This window comes from Chrysochloris asiatica, unplaced genomic scaffold (genome assembly GCF_000296735.1).
Source record: "Chrysochloris asiatica unplaced genomic scaffold, ChrAsi1.0 scaffold00006, whole genome shotgun sequence".
Lineage (NCBI taxonomy): Eukaryota > Metazoa > Chordata > Mammalia > Afrosoricida > Chrysochloridae > Chrysochloris > Chrysochloris asiatica.
In genome coordinates this window covers 38,551,980-38,578,297 of record NW_006408524.1, presented here as the reverse complement: position 1 = coordinate 38,578,297, position 26,318 = coordinate 38,551,980, and the positions used below count along the sequence as shown (strand labels likewise).

General features: G+C 36.4%; 1 protein-coding gene across 1 annotated transcript in view; it reads right to left on the bottom strand.

The window, feature by feature from the left end:
- ISPD (isoprenoid synthase domain containing) overlaps nucleotides 1–26,318 on the bottom strand; it is a 393,355-nt gene that overhangs the window by 269,746 nt on the left and 97,291 nt on the right. Inside the window, exon 5 of the mRNA XM_006832246.1 lies at nucleotides 25,994–26,043. Coding sequence (XP_006832309.1) covers nucleotides 25,994–26,043 — 50 coding nt within the window. The remainder of the gene's footprint in view (nucleotides 1–25,993; nucleotides 26,044–26,318) is intronic.

The following is a 26,318-nucleotide window of genomic DNA, read 5'->3' as shown; positions in this document are numbered from 1 at the left end:
CTGATGCCACGTTTTTCTTCATAGAACCCAGCTTCTCGTATAATTTTAAGTAGACATTTCAAATAAAAATTAGTTTGATAAATTTTGGACCCTACTGCTTCCTATCTAGTCAATTATGTATAACATGATCTGTGTAACTTTATTTAACAATAGTTAATTATTCACTCAAGAAAAGCTGGAAAGAACAGAACATTTAAAATAACAACGATGACAAATACCACTGCTTTTACTAACTGCCTCTCACTTATTGAAAGCCTTGTGAATCAACAGTCTGTCACCTGATATGTCAGTTTGGCTTGAGTGAGAATACTTCCACCTGACATCTGAACTAGCTAAACATTAAGCATCAAAGATTTTTATATGAAAGGTTCTAGTGCTTTTGCAGTTATTATACCATTTAATATCTCAAAATGAGTATGCAAATTAAGTATTATCACTCTTGATTTATTCACAAGAGTATTTAGAACCCAGATCCTCCCAAGTTCATGCCTTTTCCATCATGCTGTCTACTTCATAACAATATTGTAAAAGAATATGAATTTTTCTTAATTTTCTTGTACCTTTCAAAAATCTTTTAAAAAACAACCAAAACTATTTGTAAGCAAAGTGACTCAAATGGATTGAGAAGATGTAGATCTGCTATAGTTGCTGTATTTTCTTAAAGTCATTTAAACACTTTAGGACTCTTTTCACCCATCCATAAAGTTTCAGCCAACCATAAAACATCTGTAATACCAAGTACAAAGAAACAAAATAATTATTTGAAACACACGGAATGACTTGGTGGTGGTGGTGGTTATGTACCATGGAGTCGGTTCCGACTCATAGCGACCCTGTACAGGGTTTCCGAGGCTGTAAATCTTTATGGAGCAGAAATCCTCATTTTTCTCCCACGGAACAGCTGGTAGTTTCCAACTGCTGACCTTGAGGGTTGTAGCCTGATTTGTAACCATTGTTGTTGTTGTTGTAAAGTGCCATCGAGTTGGTTCCGACCCATAGCAACACTGTATAGGGTTTCAGAGGAGCGGCCGGTGACCTTGAACCACCAACCTTGCAGTTCAAACGGCTTTGCAGTCTGGCACATTAACCCACAGCACCACACCAGGATTCCACTTCGTAACCATTAGTGAATAATGAAGTGGGACAGTCACTGGGCTGAGTTCACAGAGGTCCCTTGTTATCTTGGAAACTAGAGTGTCCCAGAAGCTTTATATCAGACGATAACTCATACAAGCAATGACCTTTCAAAAGGAAACTCATCCAAATTTATATGGAATCAAATTACATATTTAGAGAAATTTAGGGTTTGTCATATCCTACAGAAATCCAGACACTTATTGTGGGATTATATGGCCCTTCTAGTTACAGCTTTCCATTTTGTGATGTAAATTTTAGGTTCCAGGCCTGTTGTGGTGGTCCCATTGTGGATGGCTTATCTGTTACATGTTTCTGAGGCAGGATTAAGTTGGAACGAATCTTGAGTCTCTGCCTTAATAGATGGTGTGACTTGAGACCACCCTTAGTTTCCTTGTGGGGATGGTCTGCAAATTAGTTATCATCTTTGAAATCTGTGTGAAAACAAGAACTAACTTACTGTTTTAAGCTGTTCCCTTCTTAGGCAAACTGCCAGCTTTCTGCTTAATTAAGAAAAGCAGGAGGCTGGGGTCCCAGAACTGGCTGAGACCAGCCAGCTCTGGCCCATCCACCATGCACAGTAATGATCAATGTGTCCTCAACCTCACCTTCTGATGTCACGAGGCTGAATACACACCTCCATCAAGCCCCAGGTGTAGGCAAAATGTACTCTTTGTGCCCACCCCTTCCCAACTGAGGATGCACAGAAGACTAGTTCTAGCACTGAATCATCCTGAAGAACACCAATCAGAAGCAGATGTGTTACCTCTAAAAGATCTCTGGCTCAGGACTTGGGGTCCTGGATGACGTGAGTTCCAGGGTACTCTTTGCTTGACTAACCAAATAAGACTTTCTTCTTTTGCTTTTGGCCAATTTGCATCTCTGTAGAGATGGCAAAGTTCACTCTTTTACTCTGGATCCCCTTGTGGCTCACTTCAGTCTGACAGAGGTCAGATGGGAGCATCCTTGGCAACTGAGCTAGCAACCTATCGCCTGTCCTGATTCGACAGCTTCTGCAGCCTTGTTAATCAACAGCCTGTCATCTGACCTGCCAATTTGGCTTGAGTGAGGAGAATATGCCGGACTGACATCTGAACTATGAATTTGGGACTTGTGTGGCATTGTGAGCTAATGTGTCAGACAGCATAGTTATTTGAAGTGCAAAGTTGGTGATTCAAGCTCACCAACTGCTCTATGGAAACCCTTACAGGGTAACTATGGGTAGGAATCAACTCAACGGCACTTAACAACAACAGTCTCCACAACTGTGTGAGCCCTTTTCGTGACAGTTCATGAGTTCTATGATGTTGCTGTGAAGTCCAGAGTCCTGAGCTATAAGGTAGAATACTAAGTGAGGACTGGTAGTTGATACTGAGATAATGGAGTGATGGAGCATTTTGGAAAAGTTGGACGTTTGGGACATCTTTAACCTTCACCTTGTAGGTTAGCCCTGTCCTTATCATTCTAAAAGAAACTTTTCTTGCAGTGATATATCCAAATGCATTTATTCTCTGTCACACACACACAATTAATTTTAGCATGCAAAAAAATGTATGAGAAAATACAAAGTTGTTTACTAAATACAACAACTAATGTGATGACATCATAATCATTTTGAAAAACTTACAAAAAATGCATAAAGTTAAAAAACCTTTTTAAAAGAAACATACACTATGCATGGTTTTCCCTTTGCTTGTTTCGTCAAAACTCCCACTTTATAAAATTCCAGATTCCACAAAATAAATCACTTGTAATAACAGTAAATAAAATGGACATATTACTACTACTCTCTAAAACTAAAAATAAAGCAAAATGATTCAAAATCTATTTGGCATTCATCTTTTTTCAGCTCTTCTAAAAACAAAATGCTTCTCTTTTTTAAAAGGAATCTTTGCATGGCCATATGCATTTAGCAAAAAAATTTTCAAAGAAAACATCTGCTGGATTTTGGTGAAATTACATCTATAAAAATATTAAGCCTTCCAATACATGAATATGATATATTCTCCCATATGCTGAGATTTCCCTTAATGTCTCGCAATATGTTTTGCAGTTTTCAGTGTCAACATAATTGTAAAGTTTTTGTTAGATTTATTCTGAAGCATTTGTGGTTTAATATTATTATTATCATTTTATCATAAACTAGTATTTTCATTACTCTTTGTCACTATATTTTTCTTCTACTATATTTATGTTTAGTTTTCTGTTCTTTTTAAAAATGCTTAAATTGCAAATTTTCAGCTGTTCTTATTTTCAAATTCTTACACTTAAATCTCTAAATTCTTCCTTAACAGTTTTTAAAATACCTATTTTGATACCTTTTATTAAGTTTATATTGCTTCATTTTGTTTAAATTATATATTCAGTTAAAATTTTTGATGTTTTCTTTCACATTAAAACATTTTATAATGGCTATTGTTGTTGTGAAGTGCTATAGAGTAGGTCCCGACACATAGTGACCCTGTATAGGGTTTCCAAGGAGCAGCTGGTGAGCTTGAACCAACGACCTTGCAGTTCAAATAACTTTGCAGTCTGACGCATTAGCCCACAGTGTCACACACTGAATAATAAATAATGTGTATTTTTGTTCATACTGATTTCAATATTGAATGTTTTAACTACCTCTTACAATTTCAAGCTATTTGTATTATTCAGTGGTCTGTGTCAGGCTAACCATTTTCTACTTGTGTGGTACTGTAAGATAAGCAATGGACTGCTAACCACAAGGTCAGTGGATTAAACCCATAAGCTACTCCTTGGAAATGCTATATAGGGTCACTATGAGTTGAAACCAACTCCACTTAACAACAATGGTATCCCTGTGTCTTTTATGGTAATTAAGGCAAATTCTCAATCTATTTAAAATTTAGATTAGGTGCCACATTTTTATCCTTTCCCTAATTCCTGGTTCTCAGTCTTGCATGCACATCAAAATCATAAGTAACTATTTGTTTCACTTTCATGTTTTTCCAATACAAATATACCTAGAACCATCCAACAAGATTCTGGTTTCCTTGATCATGTCAGTATCTGACATCTGTGTCTCTGTGACACTCCAAAAACTATTCTGATGTGCAGACAGCTGAAAACATCTGATTGGTTACTACACCGATTTCTAAATAGGGCATTATAGAAGGTTTCTCTCAAAAATTTTATAATAATACAAAAATAAAAATTCTCTCCTATGCTAACTAAAAGAGTTGTAATAGCACAGTGAGTTATGAATTGGGCTGGTAACCACAGGTCAGCAGTTCCAACCTACCAGCAGCTGTCTCAAAATTGTTTAACTATTTTTTTTGGGGGGGGGGTTGTTTTTGTGATTTTCTCTAAATTTTTTCCACACTGTGGTAATCAGAAAATGGCGGTGTTAGTGGCAAATAAATGTTGAGTCACACATTTCACACCTGAAGTATGTCTGTTGTAAAACTATCAAAGAAATCCAAACTTCTCCAATTCTTATCATATGGATGGTTCACCAGGGTTTCACAATTTAGTCATTCCTTACCCAATATAGTAAAGGTGATAAATACAAGAAAGAAAGAGGGAATAAAAGCATACTTTTCAATATAGGAGACATGGAACCTCATAGTCCACAAAATATGCAGTGGTTATAAGTATCTGTGGAGTTCTGGTGCAGCATTGTATGAGATGTACTCAACTGCTACTCAGAGTGTCAGCAGTTCAAACCCACCATCTACTCCTCAGAAACCCTACACAGGGTCACTATGTATTAATGGATTGCACACCTTGAGTATCAGTCCTATGTCTTCATTCTTGAATTATTCTCAGACTACTATGGCTGCTCTCTGGGCCTGATTATGTGAATCTAACTTTGTCCACTCAGTTTCCATTGGAGTGTTATGTATGCTGTTATTAATAGTTCTACAAACATGCACTAACAATCTACTTATCATTCTGCTTCTAAAGTTAATTGAGTATGCTAATTTACCTAATATCTTCATCAAAAGAGAAAAAAAGCCAACAATACTTGACTGGTATTTATACTATAAACTGATAAATACATAGCCAAAATTGGGGAAATGTAACTGCAGAAGCAAGGCTCAAATCAATTGAACCTCCTCAATCTCAAATAACTCCCAGTTCACAGGGAGTGAGGACACAAAACATATTGAAAATTCATTTTCTGAACAAACACTTTACAAAAATAGTATGACTAATCCTATTCATGTGCTCAAAGTAAACAAAGTATTTAACAACTTCCTGGAGGTAAATGATGAAATCAAAACAAAAATAGAAGCATTTAGTTCTTAATATGTCATTCTATTAATAAAGCATTTCTTAGAAATTTCAAGAGGTTAAAATAAAAACATTTGGGAGAACCCTAAAATCATTTCACCTCCCAGAATTCTAAATTCTCTAACACATTTCGACTTTGCTTTCTCTCAAAAGAGACTTAATGAATTAGAATAATACTGGATTTAACTTTCAATAATACCTAAGTTGGCAATTTGATGACTAATGTTAGCTTCTGAAGTTTGATTTCCACATTAAACTATTTTTTAGGAAAACTTTAACAAATACTTTAAAGGAAAATCTGAAGAAATATGTCCAAATCAATTGGGTACACACACTAAAAGATTATATTAACATGTCCTTTTGAATTCACAATGAGTATATTTTTTTCTTATCTATAGTACCTAAGTGTCCCATAGCTCAATTTGATAGAAAAAAAGATTCAAATTGGCCATGACTTGAAATCTACAGGATTTACAAACTTTAAAAAGCATTATAATTCATAAACTCAAAATTTTCAGTTACTACTTTATCCCCAATCCCAAAAATGCCTACTTGATGAAAGGTTGTGCCAATAATTCATAATTATGACAAAAAGAATTAACAAACAATTTGATTTTACTGTGCAAAGGTCTACAAGTTAACAATTAAGCCCAAAGTTGTCATCGCAAGCTTTTCATCACCTTTTAGTCTATACAGTGTTAATATACAACAACCCATAGCCATTGGCTCTTGGACATGGTTTGTTATATAAGAGTCAATGATACTGAAGGAAGGAGTCCAAGGTGCATTGAAGGAATTGCCAAAGAGCAAGGCACCAGGAATGGATGGAATAAAAATTGAAATCTTTCAAGAAAGTGAGGTGGCACTGGAACCACTCACTCATCTATGCCAAGAAATTTGGATGTCAACTATCTGGCCGACTGATTGTAAGAGATCTGTATTTGTGCCCATTCCAAAGAGAGGTGACCCAATGGAATGAGGAAATCATTGCATAATATCTTTGATATCCCATGTGAATAAAGTTTTACTAATGATAATACAGAAATGGCTGCAAGCATATATTGACAGAGAACTTCCAGAGGTTCAAGCCAGAGTCATCATTGTTGATGTCTGATGGATCTTGGCTGAAAGCAGAGAATACCAGAAAGATGTTTACCTGTGCTTTATTGACTATGCAAAGGCTTTCAATTGTGTGAATCATGATAAGCTATGGATAACACTGTGAAGTATGAGTATTCTGGAACACTTACTGGGGTTCATGAGGAATCTGTACATGGACCATGAGGCAGTTGCTTGAACAGAACATGGGGACACTGAATGGTTTATATTAAGGAAGGTGTGCAACAGGGTTGTATTCTTTCACCATACTTATTCAACCTGTATGCTGAGCAAATAATCTGAGAAGCTGGGTTATATGAAGAAAAACGTGGCCTCAGGATTGGATGCCTTGTTAACAACCTACGATATGCAGATGATACAACCTTGCTTGCTGAAAGTGAAGAAGACTTAAAATATTTACTGATGATGATCAAAGATCACAGCATTCAATATGGCTTGCATCTCAATGTAAAGAAAACAAAAATCCTCACCACTGGACCAATAAACAACATTCTTATCAACTGAGAAAAGATCGAAGTTGTCAAGGACTTCATTCTTCTTGGATCAACTATCAACACTCATAGAAGCAGCAGTCAAGAAATCAAAAGACATATTGCATTAGGCAAATCTGCTGCACACAACCTTTTTAAAGTATTGAAGAACAAAGATGTCAGCTTGAGGACCAAGGTGCAACTGACCCAAGCCATGGTATTTTCAATAACCTCATATGTATGTGAAAGGAAGACTTTAGAAGAATTGATGCTTTTGAGTTATGGTGTTGGAGGAGAATATTGTAAGTGCCATAGGATGCCAAAAGAACCAACAGATCTGTGTTGGAAGAAGTGTAGTCAGAGTGCTCCTTGGAGGCCAATATGGCCAAACTTCGTCTCTCATACTTCAGACATATTGTCAGGAGGGACCAGTCACTGAGGAAGGATATCATGTTTGGTAAGGCAGAAGGTCAGAGAAAAAGAGGAGTACCCCCAGCGAGATGGATTGGCAAAGTGGCAGCATCAATGGGCTCAAGCATGGCAACAAGTGTGTGATTGGCCCAAGACCAGGCAGTGTTTCATTCTGTTGTGCATAGGGTTGCTATGAGTTGGAACTGACTTGATGGCATCTAACAACAACATATCCTTTGGACCTCACACCTAACTCTTCAGCTTAACCACACTATGTGCAGTTTTCTGGACATGTCAAGATTTTTAGACATTTCCCCCCACTTCACAATGTCATTTCACTTCCTTGTATAATTCTCCAATAACATCAACCTCAAGCAAAATGGCTTCAATAAAATCTTCTCAAAACCTACAGAGTATTTGTTATTATTGTTGGGTGCCATTGAGTCAGTACCAACTCATAGCGACCTTAGTCACAGCAGAACAAAACACTGCCCAATCCTGGGCCAACCTCACTATCATTGCCACACTTGAGGCCATTGATGCTGCCACTTTGCCAATCCATCTCGCTGGGATCTTCCTCTTTTTCTCTGACCCTCCACCCTTCCAAACATATAGATCCCTTACTTCTTTGTTCCATCACTATTTCTTTAAAAAAAAAAAAAAAAAAAAACTTTTCGTTGTAGATTGAGTGAAGGTTTATAGAGAAGATTATCAGTTTTATACTCAGCAAATGATATACTTTGTTTCATCTCAATGATTGCAATCCCTTCCATGTAACAACAATTATCATATTTCCTCCCTGTGGTTCTTAGCTACATTCCACTTTCCCATCCTAATCAAATTTGTCCATAGGTAAATTTACTCTTTTTATTTGAATGGTTCACCATTCCATGGTGGGCATATGTTATTAATGTTGTTGTTCCACCTATATAACTATGTACTGTTTGGGTAACAATTGGGCCACAAGGATGAGTTCTATTCCAAACTTAAAGTGTGGTCTATGGCTATAGTCTCGGGTTTCTCCATTCTCTTTTTGACCAGCAAGTCTAGTCTTTTTTTATTTGTTTTACAATTTTGAATTTTGTTCCACCTTTTCTCCCACTTTATTGGGAACTTTCTAATGTGATTCCTTTGTAGTTAGTCAGACAATATCTAGTTCTTCTGGTCTCAGAGTTGTGGTGACTGATGTTCTCATACTCCACTGATCCATTGGACTAGTTGATAACACGCATCTTCAAATTTGCATAAGTCTTCTTTCTACCCCGCAAGAAGAGACAAATAGTTGCACCTTAGATGGTGGCTCATGATCTTTTAAGATCTCAATTGTTCCTCACAAAAGTAGGATGTATAGCATTGTTTTTGTGTACTGTTATACCAATTGACCATGGTGTTCCTGAGACTATGGTCCTAGGTCCCAAGACCAGCAACTCATCTCTTTAAGATATTTGATAATATCTAAGAAGTTTTCTTTATTTTTCTCCCTAAATGCTCCAACATAGTCATAGACGTATTTGCAGCAAAGGTAAATACCCATGTACAAATATCTTCTGTAAAACCCTTATATATTTGTGGGTATACATACTTACACTCTTCTTCCCATACACGTTGTCTTTTTATGGGTCCAAGTAAGAACATTGTTATTACAGGGTTGTTTCAGTGTTGTTGTTGTTGTTAAGTGCTAGTGAGTAATTTCCAACCCATAGCAACCCTACGTACAACAGAACTAAACACCGCCTGGGCTAGCGTCATCCTCACAACTGCTGCCATGCTTGAACCCACTGCTGCTGCCACTGTGTCAATCCATCTTAGTGGGAGTCTCCCATTTTTCATTGATCCTCCACTTTACCAAGCATGATGTCCTTCTCCAGGGACTCGTCCCTCCTGATAATATATCTGAAGTATGAGAAACTAAGTCTGGTCATCTCAGCTTCTAAGGAGCGTTCTGTTGTACTTACTCAAACACAGACTTATTTGTTCCTCTGGCAATCCATGATATATTGAACAGTCTTCTCCAACACCATAACTCAAATGTATTAATTCTTCTACGGTTCTACTTATTCACTGTCCAACTTTCACGTGCATTTTAGGCTATTGAAAATACCAATGCTAGGGTCAGGTGCACTTTAGTCCTCAAATTGATAGCTTTGCTCTTGACTAATTTAAAGAGGTCTTGTGCAGCAGATTTGTCTAATGCAGTAGTCCTTTAGTCTCTTGACTGTTGCTTCCTTGAGTGTTGATGGTGGATCCAAGTAAAATGAAGTCTTTGACAACGTCAATCTTTTCTCCATGTATCATGATGTTATTTTTTGGCACTGTGGTGAGGATTTTTGTTTTCTTTATATTGAGGTGCAACCCATACCAGAGGCTGTGGTCTTACATCTTTATCAGTAAGTATTTTAAATCATCTTCACTTTCAGCAAGCAAGGTTGCCATTACTGAAAGAATACAATGGATAAAGAATATAGCTGTTTGTTTTTTTAAGAAGTATAAAATTCTTGTTCAGCTCTTTTCTGGCCTTCATTGTTTTTAATGAAAAGTAAGAATCATTCAAATTATGTGTGGGACCATAGGATAAACATCTAATTCAAGGTCAGTTTCTATTGCAATGTGGGTAGAACAAACTCACCAGAGGCTCCTCAGAAACCCTGTACTGGGTCCCTATGAGTCGGAACCAACTCGATGGCACTTAACAAAAACAACATAGACAATACATCCTTTTGCTGTGGCTAATTTCAAGGTTTTCATTTTGTCTTTATTTTTTAACAGTTTGATCACATTGTGTCTGGATGTGGATTTCTCTGGGTTTATCTTATAAGGGTTCATTGATCTATTTGAATCTGTAGGTTTATTTGTTTAATTTTCATCAATTATTTCTTTAAATATTTCTTTTCTACACTGTACTCTGCTTCCTACCCTTCTGGAAATCAGATAACTTATTATTTTCTTATGGGTGCTAAGGTTCAGTTTGGGTTGGTTTATTTTTTTGTTTTCTCTCCATTACATTTCACTCTTTTTCAGATTAAAGATTTTCAACTGATCTATCTTCTATTAAGTCCATCCAATAGGTTGCATTTTGGTTGTTGTACTATTTCAGTTATAAAATTCCTATTTGATTCTTCTCTATATTTTCTATTTTCTGAGACTTTCTTTTATTTCAGCTAGTGTTTCCTTTTACTTATTTGTAGCATTTCCATAATCACTGGCTTAAAATCTTTGTCAAATAATTCCAACATCTGTACCATCTCAGTACTGGCATCACTTGATTCCATCTTTTCCCCATGTGAGTTTAGATTTCCCTACTTCTTTGTATACAAGGTAATCTTGGATTATATCCTGTGTGTTTGGATTACATCCATTTGGATTATAGCCTGTTATGAAACTGTGTTATCTTGTTTAAATTCTCTGGAAGATATTGATATTTTTGTCTTAGTAGGCAATCAGCACCATTGGTCTCAGCCCATAACATGAACCAGCTTCTTGTGAGTTGCGATTCCAATGTCAGTTCCATTTGTTAAAGCTTTTGCTGTACTATTTGGATTTGGATCTGTCTTTCATGTGTGCTATCTAGTGGCTAGACTGAGGCCTGAGAAATGGTTTCTACCTTAGTTCAGTTCTTGAAGTATATGGTAAAGTGTTTAGGGTTAAATCCACGCATACATAGCTCAAGGTAAACCTCAGGCATTCATAACTGTGTGAACTTTCCTGAACTCTTCTTTACCACATTCTCACCTAAACTTTCTATTTCCCTACTACATCTCTTTTCTGTACTCTATCAGAAAGTTGAGGCTTTATTCACTATACTTTGCCAGTACTTCACATGACCGCACCTGCTAAAGCTAATCAACAAGAAAATGTGGAGGGGGAATTTAAAAAATAAATGGAAAATCAGTGTTTGCTCAAAAAAAATAAATAAATAAATGGAAAATCAGTGTTTGCTCGATCTCTTAGAACCACCAATTCTCAAGTCAAAGAGAAATGTTCCCTTCTCTCGGAAGGTTACATTTTCTCAGGCCCTTATTGCTAGCAACTTTCAGTGCCATCTCAATAGCATGATTGTGGGGGGGGCTGAAGCGTGAATTCAAGGAAAACACATTTTAAATAAAACAAAAACAGTGCATTTCTACACCACATTCTGCTCATCACATATTCCCGATCCTCACGCCAGGCCCAGACAACTTCTCTTGAAATTGTGTCTACCCCAATGCCCACTTCCAGGTTTCAAATTGCACTGAATCCAGGGCAGGAGATAGCAGTCAGAAAAAGGACAAAACTCACTGCCAACTAGGTAGTACTTCAAATTCTGGTCTTCTTTCCTAATTTGCCTGCTATTATTAATTTTGAACCCTCAAATAGCTGTCCCATATGTTCTGTTGAAAGTTAATAGCTTCAGTCAGTAGGAGAAACGGGCTGGCGTGTGCTCACTTCTTACCCAGAACTAGAACTTTACCAATATCTTTTTATGTATGTATAGGATAGCAATCTCTAAATTCTTGGTTTGGTGCTGTAGGATCAGCACTGAACTATGAACCACCAGGTCAGCTCCTTGGAAGCCCTACAGATAGTCGCTATGAGTCATAACTAACTCAACAGAACTTAACAACAATTTAATAAATATAGTTTCTAAGCATTTAATTATAGTTTAATTGGTAGCATTTTATCTTTTTTAATGCTACTCTTATAATCAGTGGCACCTTAGTGTCAATAGAAAATGGTGATAATAAAATATCTGTTACATGCCTTCCTAATCAATTATCATGACCACATTGTGGTTGACAGTTGCTTATCTGACAGAACAACAATGTTATTCATCGCATACCAAAAAGTAGAAACCATCTATATTTTAAAATTTCAAAATCAAAGATACACTAACAGTTTCTGTCCTATCAATGAGCCCTGAATCAGATGTTTGAGTACTTAAAACTTGAAATGTAAAATTCCTGACTGGTTCACTGGTCCACAATGTAACAGAGAAGACAGGGCCCTCAAATACGCAATCAAGTCATGCAGTCAGTTGTTGTTGTTCAGTGCATTGATTCGGTTCCGACTCATAGCGACCCTATGTAGGGTCTGAGCCTGAGCCACCGACCTTTCAGTTCAAACTGACGTTCCAGTCCAGCACATTAGCCTATCGCGTCACACCAGGACTCAGATGCAGTCAGCAAAGCACAGAAAAATACAAACAGAGAAGGAAACAACTCCTCAGAAGGCCACTTGTCCTTTTGTCTAGAACCCGCCAATGTTATTACTTCAAGTGGAAGAAATAAGATAAGACATGGAGGTTCTTCCATGCACAGGATGCTCCTCTGGATTTAGCTATTTATTTGCAAAATAAATAGAGGTAGGCACCTTATCAGATTTTCAACCACATTCTCTGGAAGATGTATCAAAGAACACCTAACATGACATCCTGAATGTTAAAGTTTTGAATGTATCAAAGCTCCATCTGTCACACTCTTTTGAAATTCTCTCAAGTTTCAATCAACTTGTAAAGTACAATAAAACTTCTTCAGGGCTTTCATTCCCCTGGTTTAATAGTTTCTGCCATTCAAAACATAGTCACCTTTGGTTAGGACCTTTGTTATTGTTGTTGTTGTTAGATGCCATCAAGTCAATACAGACTCATAGCAACCTTATGCACAACAGAACAAAACACTGCTCAGTCCTGGGCCAACCTCACAATCATTTGAACCTATTGATGCTGCCATTGTGCCAGTCCATCGTGTTGGGGGCCTCCTTCTTTTTCTCCGACCCTCCACTTTACTAAACAAGATATCCTTCTCCAGTGATTGGTTCCTCCTGACAATATGTCTGAAGTATGAAAGAAGAAGTCTGGCCATCCTGTGTTCCAATGCTGTATTTGGAGCACCCTGGCTGTACTTCTTCCAACACAGATCTATTTGTTCTTTTGGCAATCCATGGTACAGTAAATATTCTCCTCCAACACCATAACTCAAATACATCAATTCTTCTATGGTCATTCTTATAAAATATCCAACTTTCGCATGCATATGAGGTTATTGAAAACACCATGACTTGTATGAGGCAAAACTTAGTCCTCAAACTGACATCTTTGCTCAACATTTTAAAGAGGTCTTGTGTAGCAGATTTGTCCAGTGCAATACATCATTTGATTTCTTGACTGCTGCTTCCATAAGTATTGATGGTTGATCCAAGCAAAATGAAGTCATTAACAACTTCAATCTTTTCTCCATTTATATGGATGTGATTTATTGATCCATTGGTGATGATTTTTGTTTTCTTTACATTGAGGTGTAACCCATACTTAAGGCTGTGGTCTTTGATCTTCATCAATAAGTATTTTAAGTCCTATTGGTTTTCAGCAAGAAGGTTGTATCATCCACATATCACAGGTTAATGAGCCTTCCTCCAATCTTGATGCCACATTTTTCTTCATATAATCTAGGTTCTCTAATTATTTGTTCAGCATATTGATTGAATAAGTATGGTAAAAGAATACAACCCTGCTGGAAATTTTAAACCATTCAGTGTTCCCTTGTTTTGTTCGAACAACTGCCTCTTGGTCTATGTGCAGGCTACTCATGAGCACATTAAGTGTTCGAGAATACTTATACTTCGTAATGTTGTCCATAGCTTGTCATGATCCACACAATTGAAACCCTTTACATAGTCAATAAAGCTAAGGTAAACATCTTTCTGGTAGTCTCTGCTTTCAGCCAAGATCCATCTGACATCAGCAATGATAGCCCTCATTCTACGTCCTCTTCTGAAACCAGCTTGAACCTCTGGAAGTTCTCTGTCAATGTATGATTGCAGCTGTCTCTGTATTGCTTTTATTAATACTTTAATCACATGGAATATCAATGATATTGTCTGATGATTTCCACCACATGTATTTACTGTTAACTGAAAGTCCTATGGTTCAAACCCACCAACTACTCCTATACAGGTCATTATGAGTTGGGACCAACTTGAAGGCCCTTACTAGCAATTTGTATGCAATGTGTTTTCATAAATGTCCAATTCCAGTATTATTCTAAGAACATTAAAGGACTATCAATGTATCATCACTAGGGACTCATGAGTGTTGAGGATGGTGTTTTTGTTTTATAATAAATTATAAATTACCATTAAGGACAGAAAAACCTAAGCAATAGGATAGCTCCACAAGCAAATGGGCACAAAATTCAGAACTCTTCCTTGAATTTTCTTGAAAACATCAAGCACCAATTACCAGTTCTCATTTTCTAATATGCTGACCTCTTATGTCAATGTTTTAGTGTTCTTAGGTTAAAAAAAAAAAAAAAAGAAAGAAAGAAAACTATGCCAAACCCAACAGCAATTATTTCTAAAGGCTGTTTCAAGCTGTAAGCTATCCATAGTGTAGATAATAGCTTCCCTTTTGAGTTCATTGAATCCAAAGCCCAATTTTTGCAGTGATTGGTAGGAAGGATGGGTAAAAAAGACATAGTGCTTAGTGAGTACTAAGTTTTTGTTAAAAGTAATATAAACATTCAGAAATTGTTATTGGTGATGGAAAAACATTGTGAGTGAAAAATTTGCACTTAATTATGCATGTGAAGATTATAAAAATAACAAATGTTCTGTTACCTTTATCAACTAAAACCCATGATTGCAACTCATGGCAACCCTATAGGATAGAGTTGGGTTTGCTCCATTGGGTTGTCAAGGCTGTAAATCTTTATGAAAGCAGTCTGCTACAGTTTTCTACTGTGGAACAGCTAATGGGTTCAAAAGACTTATTGTTCAGTTGCCCACTAGTAGTCCTTCACTAGTGCTCCTTTGTTACCTATATAGTTAGTACAATTAAGAAAAAAACTAAACGTTAGAGCTCATTTTCTGTCTCATATGAAAGAGTTTTAAGTGATACCAAAAAGAACCACGTTGAAGTGTTTATCCCAGTATCATCTTCAGAAAGAACCCTAAGGTTTCTCTGAATAGCTTGAAAGAGGAAAACATAAGAACAGGAAGGGGAGAGATAGTAAATAAAGGAAAACCAGACAATGAGTAATGACTTCAGGATAAGGGACTATAAATAAAGTCTTGCCAGAAAACTATATGATACAAATGCGTCCCCATCTAAAAAGCCTAAATGGTCTTATGAGAACCTAACTCTGTTCCTAAGTGTGCATGTTTCAACTAGAAGACAACAGTACGTAGGCAGATTTTTTTTTAAGCTGTTTTATATTATCAGATCTTAAGCACAATTTTAAATGAGTCACTGAATACAGGATGAAGTTTCCTACTTTACAACTAAAAGTAAGGTACAGACAAGTGCTATCTTGTCTCCTGCCATTTCTTCTTACATGTAAGCATATTACTGTTTTCCAAGTAAATGAGGATGAATGTTTTTTTTTAATATTTCAAAGGATGTATTTATTCTCAATTAGTTAAAAGAAATATGAGTAAGTCAAAAAGTATTGTTACTAGGTTTCCAATTCATACATGTATTGGTTTATTACAAACAAAATGTGTTTTAATATGTGTCTGTGATCAGTGATGGCTGCAGACAAGTTGTCTTAACAATATACTTGTCTTAGTTGTATTAGGATACCTTCAGAAAATAAGAGGTCCAATCTAGGGGACCTCTTCTAGGGGAATCTGCTGGGCCAGATTCAAGGTAGACAAGTCAACTCAGAAGGTTACGGTGATTGTTCTTTGGGATTTTCTCAAAGAACACAGAACCATCATGGGGATTTAGTAGGAGGAAATTTTAAGAAAATGTAATATTGTATTGGTGAAGAAAAGGTCAGGAAAGTTGCCCTGAGGAATTTTTTTCCATCATGCCAAAGTACTTGCTCATTCTTTAGGAAAGCAAGGGGTGTCCTATGAGGATTTCATTGAGAAGCCTTACCCTAGCCAACTTATGGCCCTGATCCTACCCCTTCAGATTTCTTTTTGTTTCCCAAAACACAAAAAACAGTTCAAAGGATTTTAGTCCCTCTAGGACTGCCCTTTTGATATGGTACAAATCGAAGAGTGCCTTCAGAAGTGTATAGACTTAGACAATATCTTCATAGTTTTTATGACTAATAAAATTTTCAATGATTTTATCAATAATTTTGGACTCACTCTCATAAGTTAAAAGGAGAGGCAATTTTCAAGGGCTAGTTACTCATTAAGGTATTTACAAAATTTATTTTTCCTTTGAGCATAAATGGCATGTTTAGGTTTGGGTCCTTTTCTCCCTATCCCTACTTACATCAGAATGAAGTATAACTGACTTGACTTTTTCTGTTATCAAGTCTTTTTTAGTGTATTGCTTAATACCACACTGTGACCTTACAACTTTTGAACATGAAAAATTTACTTGCCTGTGCTTGAGTTACTCTTCCACTAATGACAAAATAAGGAAATTATAAAATTAAAGAATAAAAGTGAACTCAACTTTGTCTAATCTTGACCCAAATATTCAGCTATCCAATTTACTTTTTTTTTTTACAATAAGATTCCTAGGAAACCGAAAGACTATTAAATCATATTGCAACTTTCCTGTTCTTACTAATTAATGCTTGACGCAAATGTTTTTAAAGACTGGCGTAAGATACAGGCACAGTACTATTTTCAAGAGAACAAAAACTATATTATACACAAAGAAGTTAGGGTATTAATGTGAGGAGTTGGGAAATTGAGTATCATAGACTAAAGCCAGAAACATCAAAAAAATTAAGGTTTCTATTTAAATCTAAGCTGTCACTTTGCATTGTCCAAAAAGCATGGTTAATAGCACAAATGGCGCCATCGCCGGGTACTTAACAAGAAAAGCCTGATGAGGACACACCACAGATGTAGACCATTGTCCAATTACAGATGAAGAAAACCTGATTCAAAGTTGCTCAGTGTTTCAACTTTACTCAAAAGATTTTGAACTTAAAATGCCATGATCATGATTTTAGGTAAAGACATTAAAGAATCGCTAAGAAACTAAGGCATTAGTCTTTTCATATGTTATAAAACACACACTTTTGTACAAAGTGTCTTCCTAATTTTAAGCAATAAGACTGAATCCATTTTATTCACATGTGATTTTATTTTACCACTTCTAGTCAGACTCAATTCAGTGTATATTCAGCTACTCTCAATGTATGAGCACAAAAGGATTCAACCGCTTTCCTACTGTTGTAATTTAACAACAACAAAAAAAAACAAAACTATATGAAACAAAAACAGAAGGCATATGGGATTTGTGGCTTGAACGTTCATAAGTGTTGTTGTTGTTAAATATATAACATTAAATGTAGATTACCCATATCACTGACGTTCAAGAAAATATATATATTTTGAATGAAACCTAAATTTCCAAACCAATGGTACATTACATTTCAGAGAAATCAGTGTCAATTATTTTTCTTTAAAAGAAAGTAAATATTTAACAAATGGAAAGCATTACTTAATGACTGGAAAAACATGAATTTTTATTTCAGTATTAATATGTATTCCAAAACTGGTTAAACTGGGTTCATTTTCGATTTCAACTATTTTATTTTTCCATTTTCATACAAACCACTATATGAAAAAAGAGCACTAAGAGTCTGTTTTATAGTATGGACTTACTTGATTTTATACACTCATAACCAGTAAAAGACAAAATAAAATTATTTTTAAAACACTCCTTAGCCACAAAATAGAATATAATAGAAGGTTTGATGAAGGATGATGCTAGAAAATAAATACAATGTTTTATTTAGGAATTCCAGAGGGGCTTTCCTTCTTAGAAGATCTAAAAATATTGATCCTTTTGCCAGAATATGGTCAGCATATTAAATCAAATGCTTAGGACTGTTTGTATAGCTGATGTAAATCTAGATAGAGTATGCTACCCCTGGCATCTGTATCCACTTTAATAGTTTGGGTAGGTCTGAGCATGCAGTGCAGCCTTGGGTGGGCTCAACCAGCTTGTGTGACAAAAGTACAATACCTCTTTGTTAAGTGGATGTTTACAAACTTATCAGTCAGCCTAGTGTCTCACTGCCACCATTAATCATACCACTCCCTATAAAATCTTATGCTTTAAATTTCACACACAAAGGAAGCCTGAGTCAAACGTTAAAGAACAATAACTTAATCTAGTCTTATAATAAGAATACTACGAATGCTGTGTTTTGTGAAATTATAATAGTAAATTTATGATGAACTGTACGTTTTTCCCATTTATATGCTCCATAAAAGTCAAATAAAGTACTACATTCTAAACATGTTTCCTTTTATTAAATAGTTTACTATAAATACAAATCCATGTATACATTGTTGTTGTGAAGTGTCATTGAGTCCGTTCCGATCCATAGCGACACTGTACAGCGTTTCTGAGGAGCAGCTGGTGAGCTTGAACCACCAACCTTGCAGTTTAAATGGCTTTGCAGTCTGGCGCATTAACTCACAGCACCACACCAGGACTCCAGGTATACACAGAGTATATGTATACATGTATGTATATGTATACATACTGATCCTAAAATATATTAAAGTTAAAAGTAAAAATTATCTAACAAGATAAAATAAAAGTCAAATTTTAAAACTTACTACAAATCATATTTATGGAATTTTAGTCAAATGCTAGCTTGAAGTTAGTGAAATATAAGGAAAATACCAGTCAGTGAAAGGCTTTTTCTGTCTTATGTCAAAATTCCTATACTACACTAAAGGTATAGACTTAAACAGAAATTAAAATGAAGCAAAATACACATAGTGTCCTAGTAACAATCTGAGAGTAGAAAATGTTTTTGCAAAAGATGATGTCAAAAACAGTAATTTATGAGTAGATAGATAGGTAAGATGAGGGATGGGGTATGAGAGTACACTCATGGACATATGTAGGTTTGGCAAAGTATATTTCTACATATGTATTTCTATGTACTATGAATAAAGGTCTATTGCAGAGTATACAGAGAGCAAAGTTTTGGAAACTTCTTACCATAAGCAAACACCTTGAGGGACTGAATCATTGGGATTGAGGGCATAGGATCATAGTCCCCAGGGCATCTAGACCAACTGGCATAACATAATCCATAGAGACAATGTTTATATCCTACTTTGCTAAGCAGCAACTAGGGCATTAAAAACAAGTCAGACACAATTATTGGTCTCTTCCCACCTAAAGCAAAGAAAAATGGAAAAAATCAAAGGCTCAGGCAAGTAATTAGTCTACAAGACTAATGGATCACATGAACTACAAACTCTACTAGCCTGAGATCAGAAAATTAGACGGTACCTGGTTACAACTACCTACTGCTCTGATAGCGATCCTAATTGAAGGGGCCTGATGGAATGGGAAAAAAACGTAGAACAAAATTCAAAATCATAAAAAAAGACAAGACTTACTGTTCTAATAGACCCTGGTGGAATCCCTGAGATTGTGGCCATCAGACATCTTTCAAACTGGAACTGAACCAACTCCCAGGGATCACCTTTCAACCAAGCAATAAATAGGCCTATTAAGTGAACAATAAAACAAGTGAGGAACTTGCTTCTCACAACAATCAGCCACACAAGACCAAAGGGCAGTATTTGTCCAAAAGCAAAGTGCATATGGCAGAGAGGGGCAAGAAAGATGGATGAAAGGAAACAAGGAATCCACAGAAAAAGTAGGACGTATCCCGACACATCAAAGGGATTGCAAGAAATGTCACAAAGTGTTTATGAAAGGTTGAATGGGAAACTAATTTGTCCTGTAAAGTTTCACCCAAATCACAATAAAATGTTCAAATAACAACAACAAAGATATTATATTTACTCTAGAAATGTTTACAGAATCTATGAAAACAAGAAGACAAGTACATTAGAATATACTATGCTGCCCAGCAATAACTGGTACTGAAGTGAAAAAGAGTTTAAGGAAGTACAACTACAGAACACTAAGCACTCCTATCCTAGAAGAAAAACTGTTACGAAGATTGCATAATAAATTTTAAACTAGCAAACCTATCAAAAGAAAAGAAAATAAATAAAACAGTATCCAACTAGTCATAAAGCTTGTATTTGGATTTCAAAGATTAATTTTTTTTTTCCTTTTTGTGAACATATCTAGAAATCTGCTGTTTCACTATGATATATGTTTTTATACATACTCATATGATGCATTTATTTGATGAAAAACACTCAAAAAGACTATATGTACGTGTACTAAGGAAAACTGGAAGGTAAGACAGTCTGTCTGCTTCAGGTCAAACCCTCTTTAATGACTGAAACTCAAAGGCAATACATGAGCAGGCATGTAATCTTGCAGGCAATGCCACTGGTCTACCGATGAGGGGAAATGGTGGAAAGCAGCAATGAAGATGTGGGCTGAGTCCGACCATGTTACATAGACTCACCTGGTACTGCAAGGGTTAAGCCCTCTGTTGCTTAACAGAAAGGTTGGTGGTTTGAACCTATTCAGAGGTTCCATGGGGAAAAGTCTTGGCAATCTGGTCCTGTAAATATTGCAATCTAAAAAACTATAGGGGAGTTCTCAGAAAAACTGTCTCTATGAGTTGAAATAACTCGACAGCATCTAACAACAACAATATCCACTTCAGTGTCAGCATGAGTAGAAACACAGTGCAGTAGTGCAAAAAGGCCACACGCCAAAGGGAAGTAAGATTTAAGGAACAGGCAGAACTGAGTTTATACTGTGAATTTTCCTTTTATTAACTCTAAGTCTTGATTTTGCCATCTGCAATCTATGGGAATAATAGGATTCGGTGCTATTTTAAAGAAAAAATTAGATGACATACAGACAGCATATGCTATGTGATCCAAGTCTTAGGTTTAAAGTGTAACAAAATGGAATCCAAATCTTAAATTATGTCTATTTCAAAAAGATACTTGATATAAGGATAAGCACACTGGATCCGGAGTCCTGGTGTGGTGTCGGAGGATAAGCACTCAACCACAAGGTCGGTTTGAACTTCAAGGTTGGTGGAGCAAACTCACCAGCCGCTCCTTGGAAACCCTATACAGGGTCGCTAGGAGCCAGACTGACATGATGGCACTTCACAACAACGACATACTGGATACCAATATGATACAACCTTGCTTGCTGAAAGTGAAGAGGACTTAAAACATTTACTGATGAAGATCAAAGAGCACAGCCTTCGGTATGGATTCCATCGTGTTAGTTTGTCTTGTGTGCTGCTGCTTTTCTTAAGTGTTCTTGTGTTAACTCCAACTCATAGCTGCACACTGCCCAGTCCTGAACCAGCTTTACAACTACTGCTGCTTGAAACTGTTGTTGCAACCACTGTTTCAGAAAATATCATTGAGGGGCTTCCTTTTTCTCACTTACACTCTACTTAACCAAGCATGATGTATTCTCCAGCGACTCATACCTACTGTTAAAATATCTAACATATGTGAGACAAAGTCTTACTTGCTTAAAGTAGCTTTATGACTATATGTCTTCCAAGACAGATTTGTATGTTCTTTTAGCATTCCATGGTACTCTCAATATGCTTGGTTCTTGTTGCTATGTGCCATTGAATTGGTACCAACTTACAGCAACACTGTATAGGGTTTCTGAGGAGAAGCTGGTGAATTTCAAGTACTGACCCTGTGGTTCCTGTGCTTTATCGCACAGTGCCACACCAGGACTCCTCAACATTCTTTACCAACATCATAATTCAAAGGCATCAATTATTTTCCAGTCTTCCTTATCCATTGTCTACCTTTCACATGCATATGAAATGATCAAAACTAACTTACTTGGGTTAATCACACCTTAGTCCTCAAAGTGACATCATTGATTTTGAAGCATTAAAGAAGTCTTTTTCAGTCCAATGCAATGTGCTGTTTGATTTCCTGACTGCTACTTTCATAAATGTTCATTGTAGATCCAAGTAAAATGAAGTCCTTGACAACTTCAATCTTTTCTCCATTTATCGTGATGCTATTTATTGGTCCAGTTGTGAGAATTCTTGTTTTCTTTACATTAAGATGTAATCCATTCTGATCAATGGAGTCATTGATTATCATTAGTAAGTGCTTCAAGTCCTCTTTCAGCAACCAAGTTTATGCTATCTGCATATTGCAAGTTGTTACTGAGCCTTCCTACAACCTGGGGCCTGCATTGTTCTACATATAGTCCTGCTTCTGTGATTTTTTGCTCAGCATGCTCCTTGGAAACACTATACAGAGTTGCTATGAGTTGGAACTGACTCGATGGCACGGCACATAACAACAACAACATACAGATAGAATAAGTATGGTGAAAGGAAACAACCCTGATGAACACATTTTCTGATTTTAAACCACGCAGTATTCCCTTGTTCTGTTCAAACGACTGCCTCTGGTTTGATGTAAAGGTTCCACAGGAACACCATTAGGTGTTCAGGAATTCCTGTTCTTTGCAATGTTATCCATAGTTTGTTATAATCCACACAGTCAAACATCTGTATGATTAATAAAATAAGTAAATATCTTTCTTGTATTCTCAGCTTTCACATATGATTTACCTGGCATCAGCAATGATATCCGTCATTCCATATCCTTTTGAGAATCCAGCTTGAATAATTTCTACCGTTCCCTATTGATGGACTGCTGCACCTCTTTTTTTTTTGCATGTAGCAAGCAAGGTTTACTAAGCTATGAATAGCACACTTATCAGAAGAAGAGAAGCGGGCATCTCTTTCGAGAGCCAGATAGAGATTTGGCTTTCTGTTCTTCCTCTCCCTTTATAGGAGTTTTGGCTTGTTTCTCTCAAGTTTAATTCTGATTGGTGGCAGAGTCTAGGCAACACATATTCTTCATTTACACTCTTTTGGTAGTCTAGCACTGTCTATTTCTCAGAAAACATGCTGAGCTCAGTTTCCTGGAATTGTTGATTCAAGTGTCATGTTGGGATGCAGTTAGGTTGGCCTGTTAGGCTCCTCCTCTGACCCGAGCATTTCCCACCTCCAAGAGTAGGATGCTGAATTCTTTAAGGGCAACAGGACATAGTTTTGTCTGGCTATTTCCTGCCGATTCAGGAAGATGACCTGCCGAGTTAGGATCCTTCTCCTGAGTTTCTATTCTGTCTCCTACTCTTCCTCTGGGGAGTCCTGATGTGGCGCTGTAGGTTAATGCACTGGACTGCAAAGTCAGTTTGAACTGCAGGGTCAGTAGTTCAAACTCACCAGCTGCTCCTTGGAAACCCTATACAAAGTCACTATAAGTCAGAACCGACTTGATGCCAGTTAACAACAACAATAACAAACACTTCCTCTATAAATCTGGCCATCACTGCATCCAAGGTCCCATGGGTATGAATTGGAAGCCTTGCAACACCATCATTTTCATTTGGAACTGGTGTATTCAGCAACTTCCATATGCATGCCAGGCTCCTCAGGCAGGATTTTAATCGGCTTGCCAGGGAACATGCAGGAGCCTGGGTCCCATCAGTCTGATGACTCAGTAAGGGACATGTTCCTTTCTTTGCTGCACCTCTTGTTCAGTTATTTTCTATTTATTTGCATGTATATTAATGATATTGTTCAAAAATTTAAACTTTCTGTTGTGTCACCTTTCTATGCCATTTTGGAATTTAAGAAGAAAAGAATTAAAGAATTCTCATTTCCCTAGGACCACAGATATGCCTACTATCAGGTCTCAGAGATACTGGTCTTAGGTGAGAAAACAATCAATTTGTTGCTGGTAGAGCATAGTAAGACTTTCACTTTTCTAATGCAATGAAGATCTTATTTAGAACAAAAAGAATGACCTACAAAAATACTGATAGGCAGTGATTCTTCTTGAAATTGAAGTGCAAACTCATCAGCCAGATTTCTTGCTAAAATGCACATTCCAATTTACTGTGGTGGGACCTCAGAGTCTGCATTCAAGATCTCAGGTGACAACGATGCTTAGTTATGGGCCAACAGAGAAAGAAGATCTCAGAGCCGTGATCCTCAATGTAGTTTCTGATCAGCAACATCAGAACCTCCTGGGAACTTATTAGAAATGTAAATCCTAAAGGATAAAAACTCTTGGAGATTACTAATCTAAATCAGCTACTCATATCCAGCCAAACAGGTTACTTTGCCTAAGAATAAAAGTGCTTATTAGAGACTGTTACCTAAATAAAATCAAATTTTCTATGCAAATAACTTCCAAAGCTTTGGAATCTATAATTACTTTTAAAATGTAGATTTTTTTGTATACTGTAAGAAGCCAACTCTGATAATATGTGCACAAAATATCAAAAAGTGTACAATGCTCAGTTGAACTGCTGACCAACTTTTCAAAAAGTAGGGAGGGCATTAGCATTTACCTAAGGAGCTCTGGTAGCATAGTGGTTACAAATCAGGCTGCTAACCTCACAGTCAGCAGTTTTGAAACTACCAGCCGTTCCACAGGAGAAAGATGAGGCTTTCTGCTCCCATAAAGATTTACAGCCTCAGAAACCCTGTGCAGAGTCACTATGAGTCAGAACCGACTCCACAGTACTTAACAACAACCACAACATAAAATGTGGGTATAACTTTGTGAAGAAATAGGACTGAGTTTTACATTTCCTTGTGTTGAAACTTTAACCAACCACACTGTAGTTTAGCTAACCTCCCCAAAGTAATGTTTAAACATTCTCTGACTGATATGTAAATATATGCCAGCATTTTGATTTATAGCTATAGATGATATGTTTACATGAACAGATATACAGATGCACATTACAGTAATTAATGGCTTAAATCACAGTATGCTTAGGGACAAACAAAGCAGGAATAAAGTGGAAATATAAAATATCACAACTAGAGATTTCAACTTTCTGAATGAGAAATCAATTAAATGTTATAGTTCCACAAAATTTTTTAATGCACTGATATATTCAGAATTTAGATCCAGAACTTTTTCAACTTCCAAGTTTGAATTTAGATCACTTTCTTTCAATCAAAACGTAAGCACATTGCCCTTATTCTATTTTCAAAGGAGTTGGTTACTAACAGATTTTTAAGTACCATACCAGCATCAGGCTTAAGAGTAAATACTTCTGATCTTTGCTAGGACTATATATTCAAAGCTGTGATTATTTTCTTGTGGTCACTTAGTAATGTCAGGAGACTTTTGGGGTTGTCAGACAGAGGGAGGGGGATGGTAATGTTTCTAGTATCTAATTGGTAGAACTGGAAGAGGCCAGCACGCGGCTGAAAACATCATCATAGACAAAACAGACAAAACAAAGAATCATCTTATCTAAAATAGCCGCAATACAAAGGTTGAGAAATTGTGTTTTAAATGCCCCCAAAATAAACCAAGCTCACTGACATCGAGTCGATTCTAATTCATATCAACTATATAAGACAGATAGAACTATCCCCATAAGGTTTCCAAGGGTGTAAATCTTTACTGAAACAGACTGTCTCATCTTTCTCCTGTGGAATGCTTGGTGGGTTTGAACCACCAGCTTTTCAGTAAGCAATAGAACAATTAATCCCTGTGCCACCAGGATTCCTTGATATAAAGGAAAGAGGCTGCAAAAGTCCAGAATGAACAGGCACAGTGCACGTTCATTACTAACACAATGTTAAGCACATTAATATATTCTTATTGATTATTACATAGACTACCTTTGAATGATCTACAATGTCTTGAGAAATTCTGAACTGGATTACATTTTAGAAACACAGAAACAGACTATAACAAGGACTATAAACATACCCTTAATAATTGACTCAGCCGCATATAGATCTTGTTTGTAGGTCACCTAAAGGATAGATAAAGCTCATTAGACTTTATAGAACAGGAAAGAATATGAAAGCAATAAAATAATGCCTCAAGAAAATTCGTGAATTTGCAGGAACAATAAACACAGTCTTCAGTATGAATTGCACCTCAGTGTATAGACAATAAAAATCTTCACAAGTAGACAAATAAATAACATCATAATAAATGGAGAAAAGATTGAAGTTGTCAAATGCTTCATTTTTGCTTTGATCCACAATCAACTCTCATGGAAGCAGCAGTCAAGAAATCAATCAA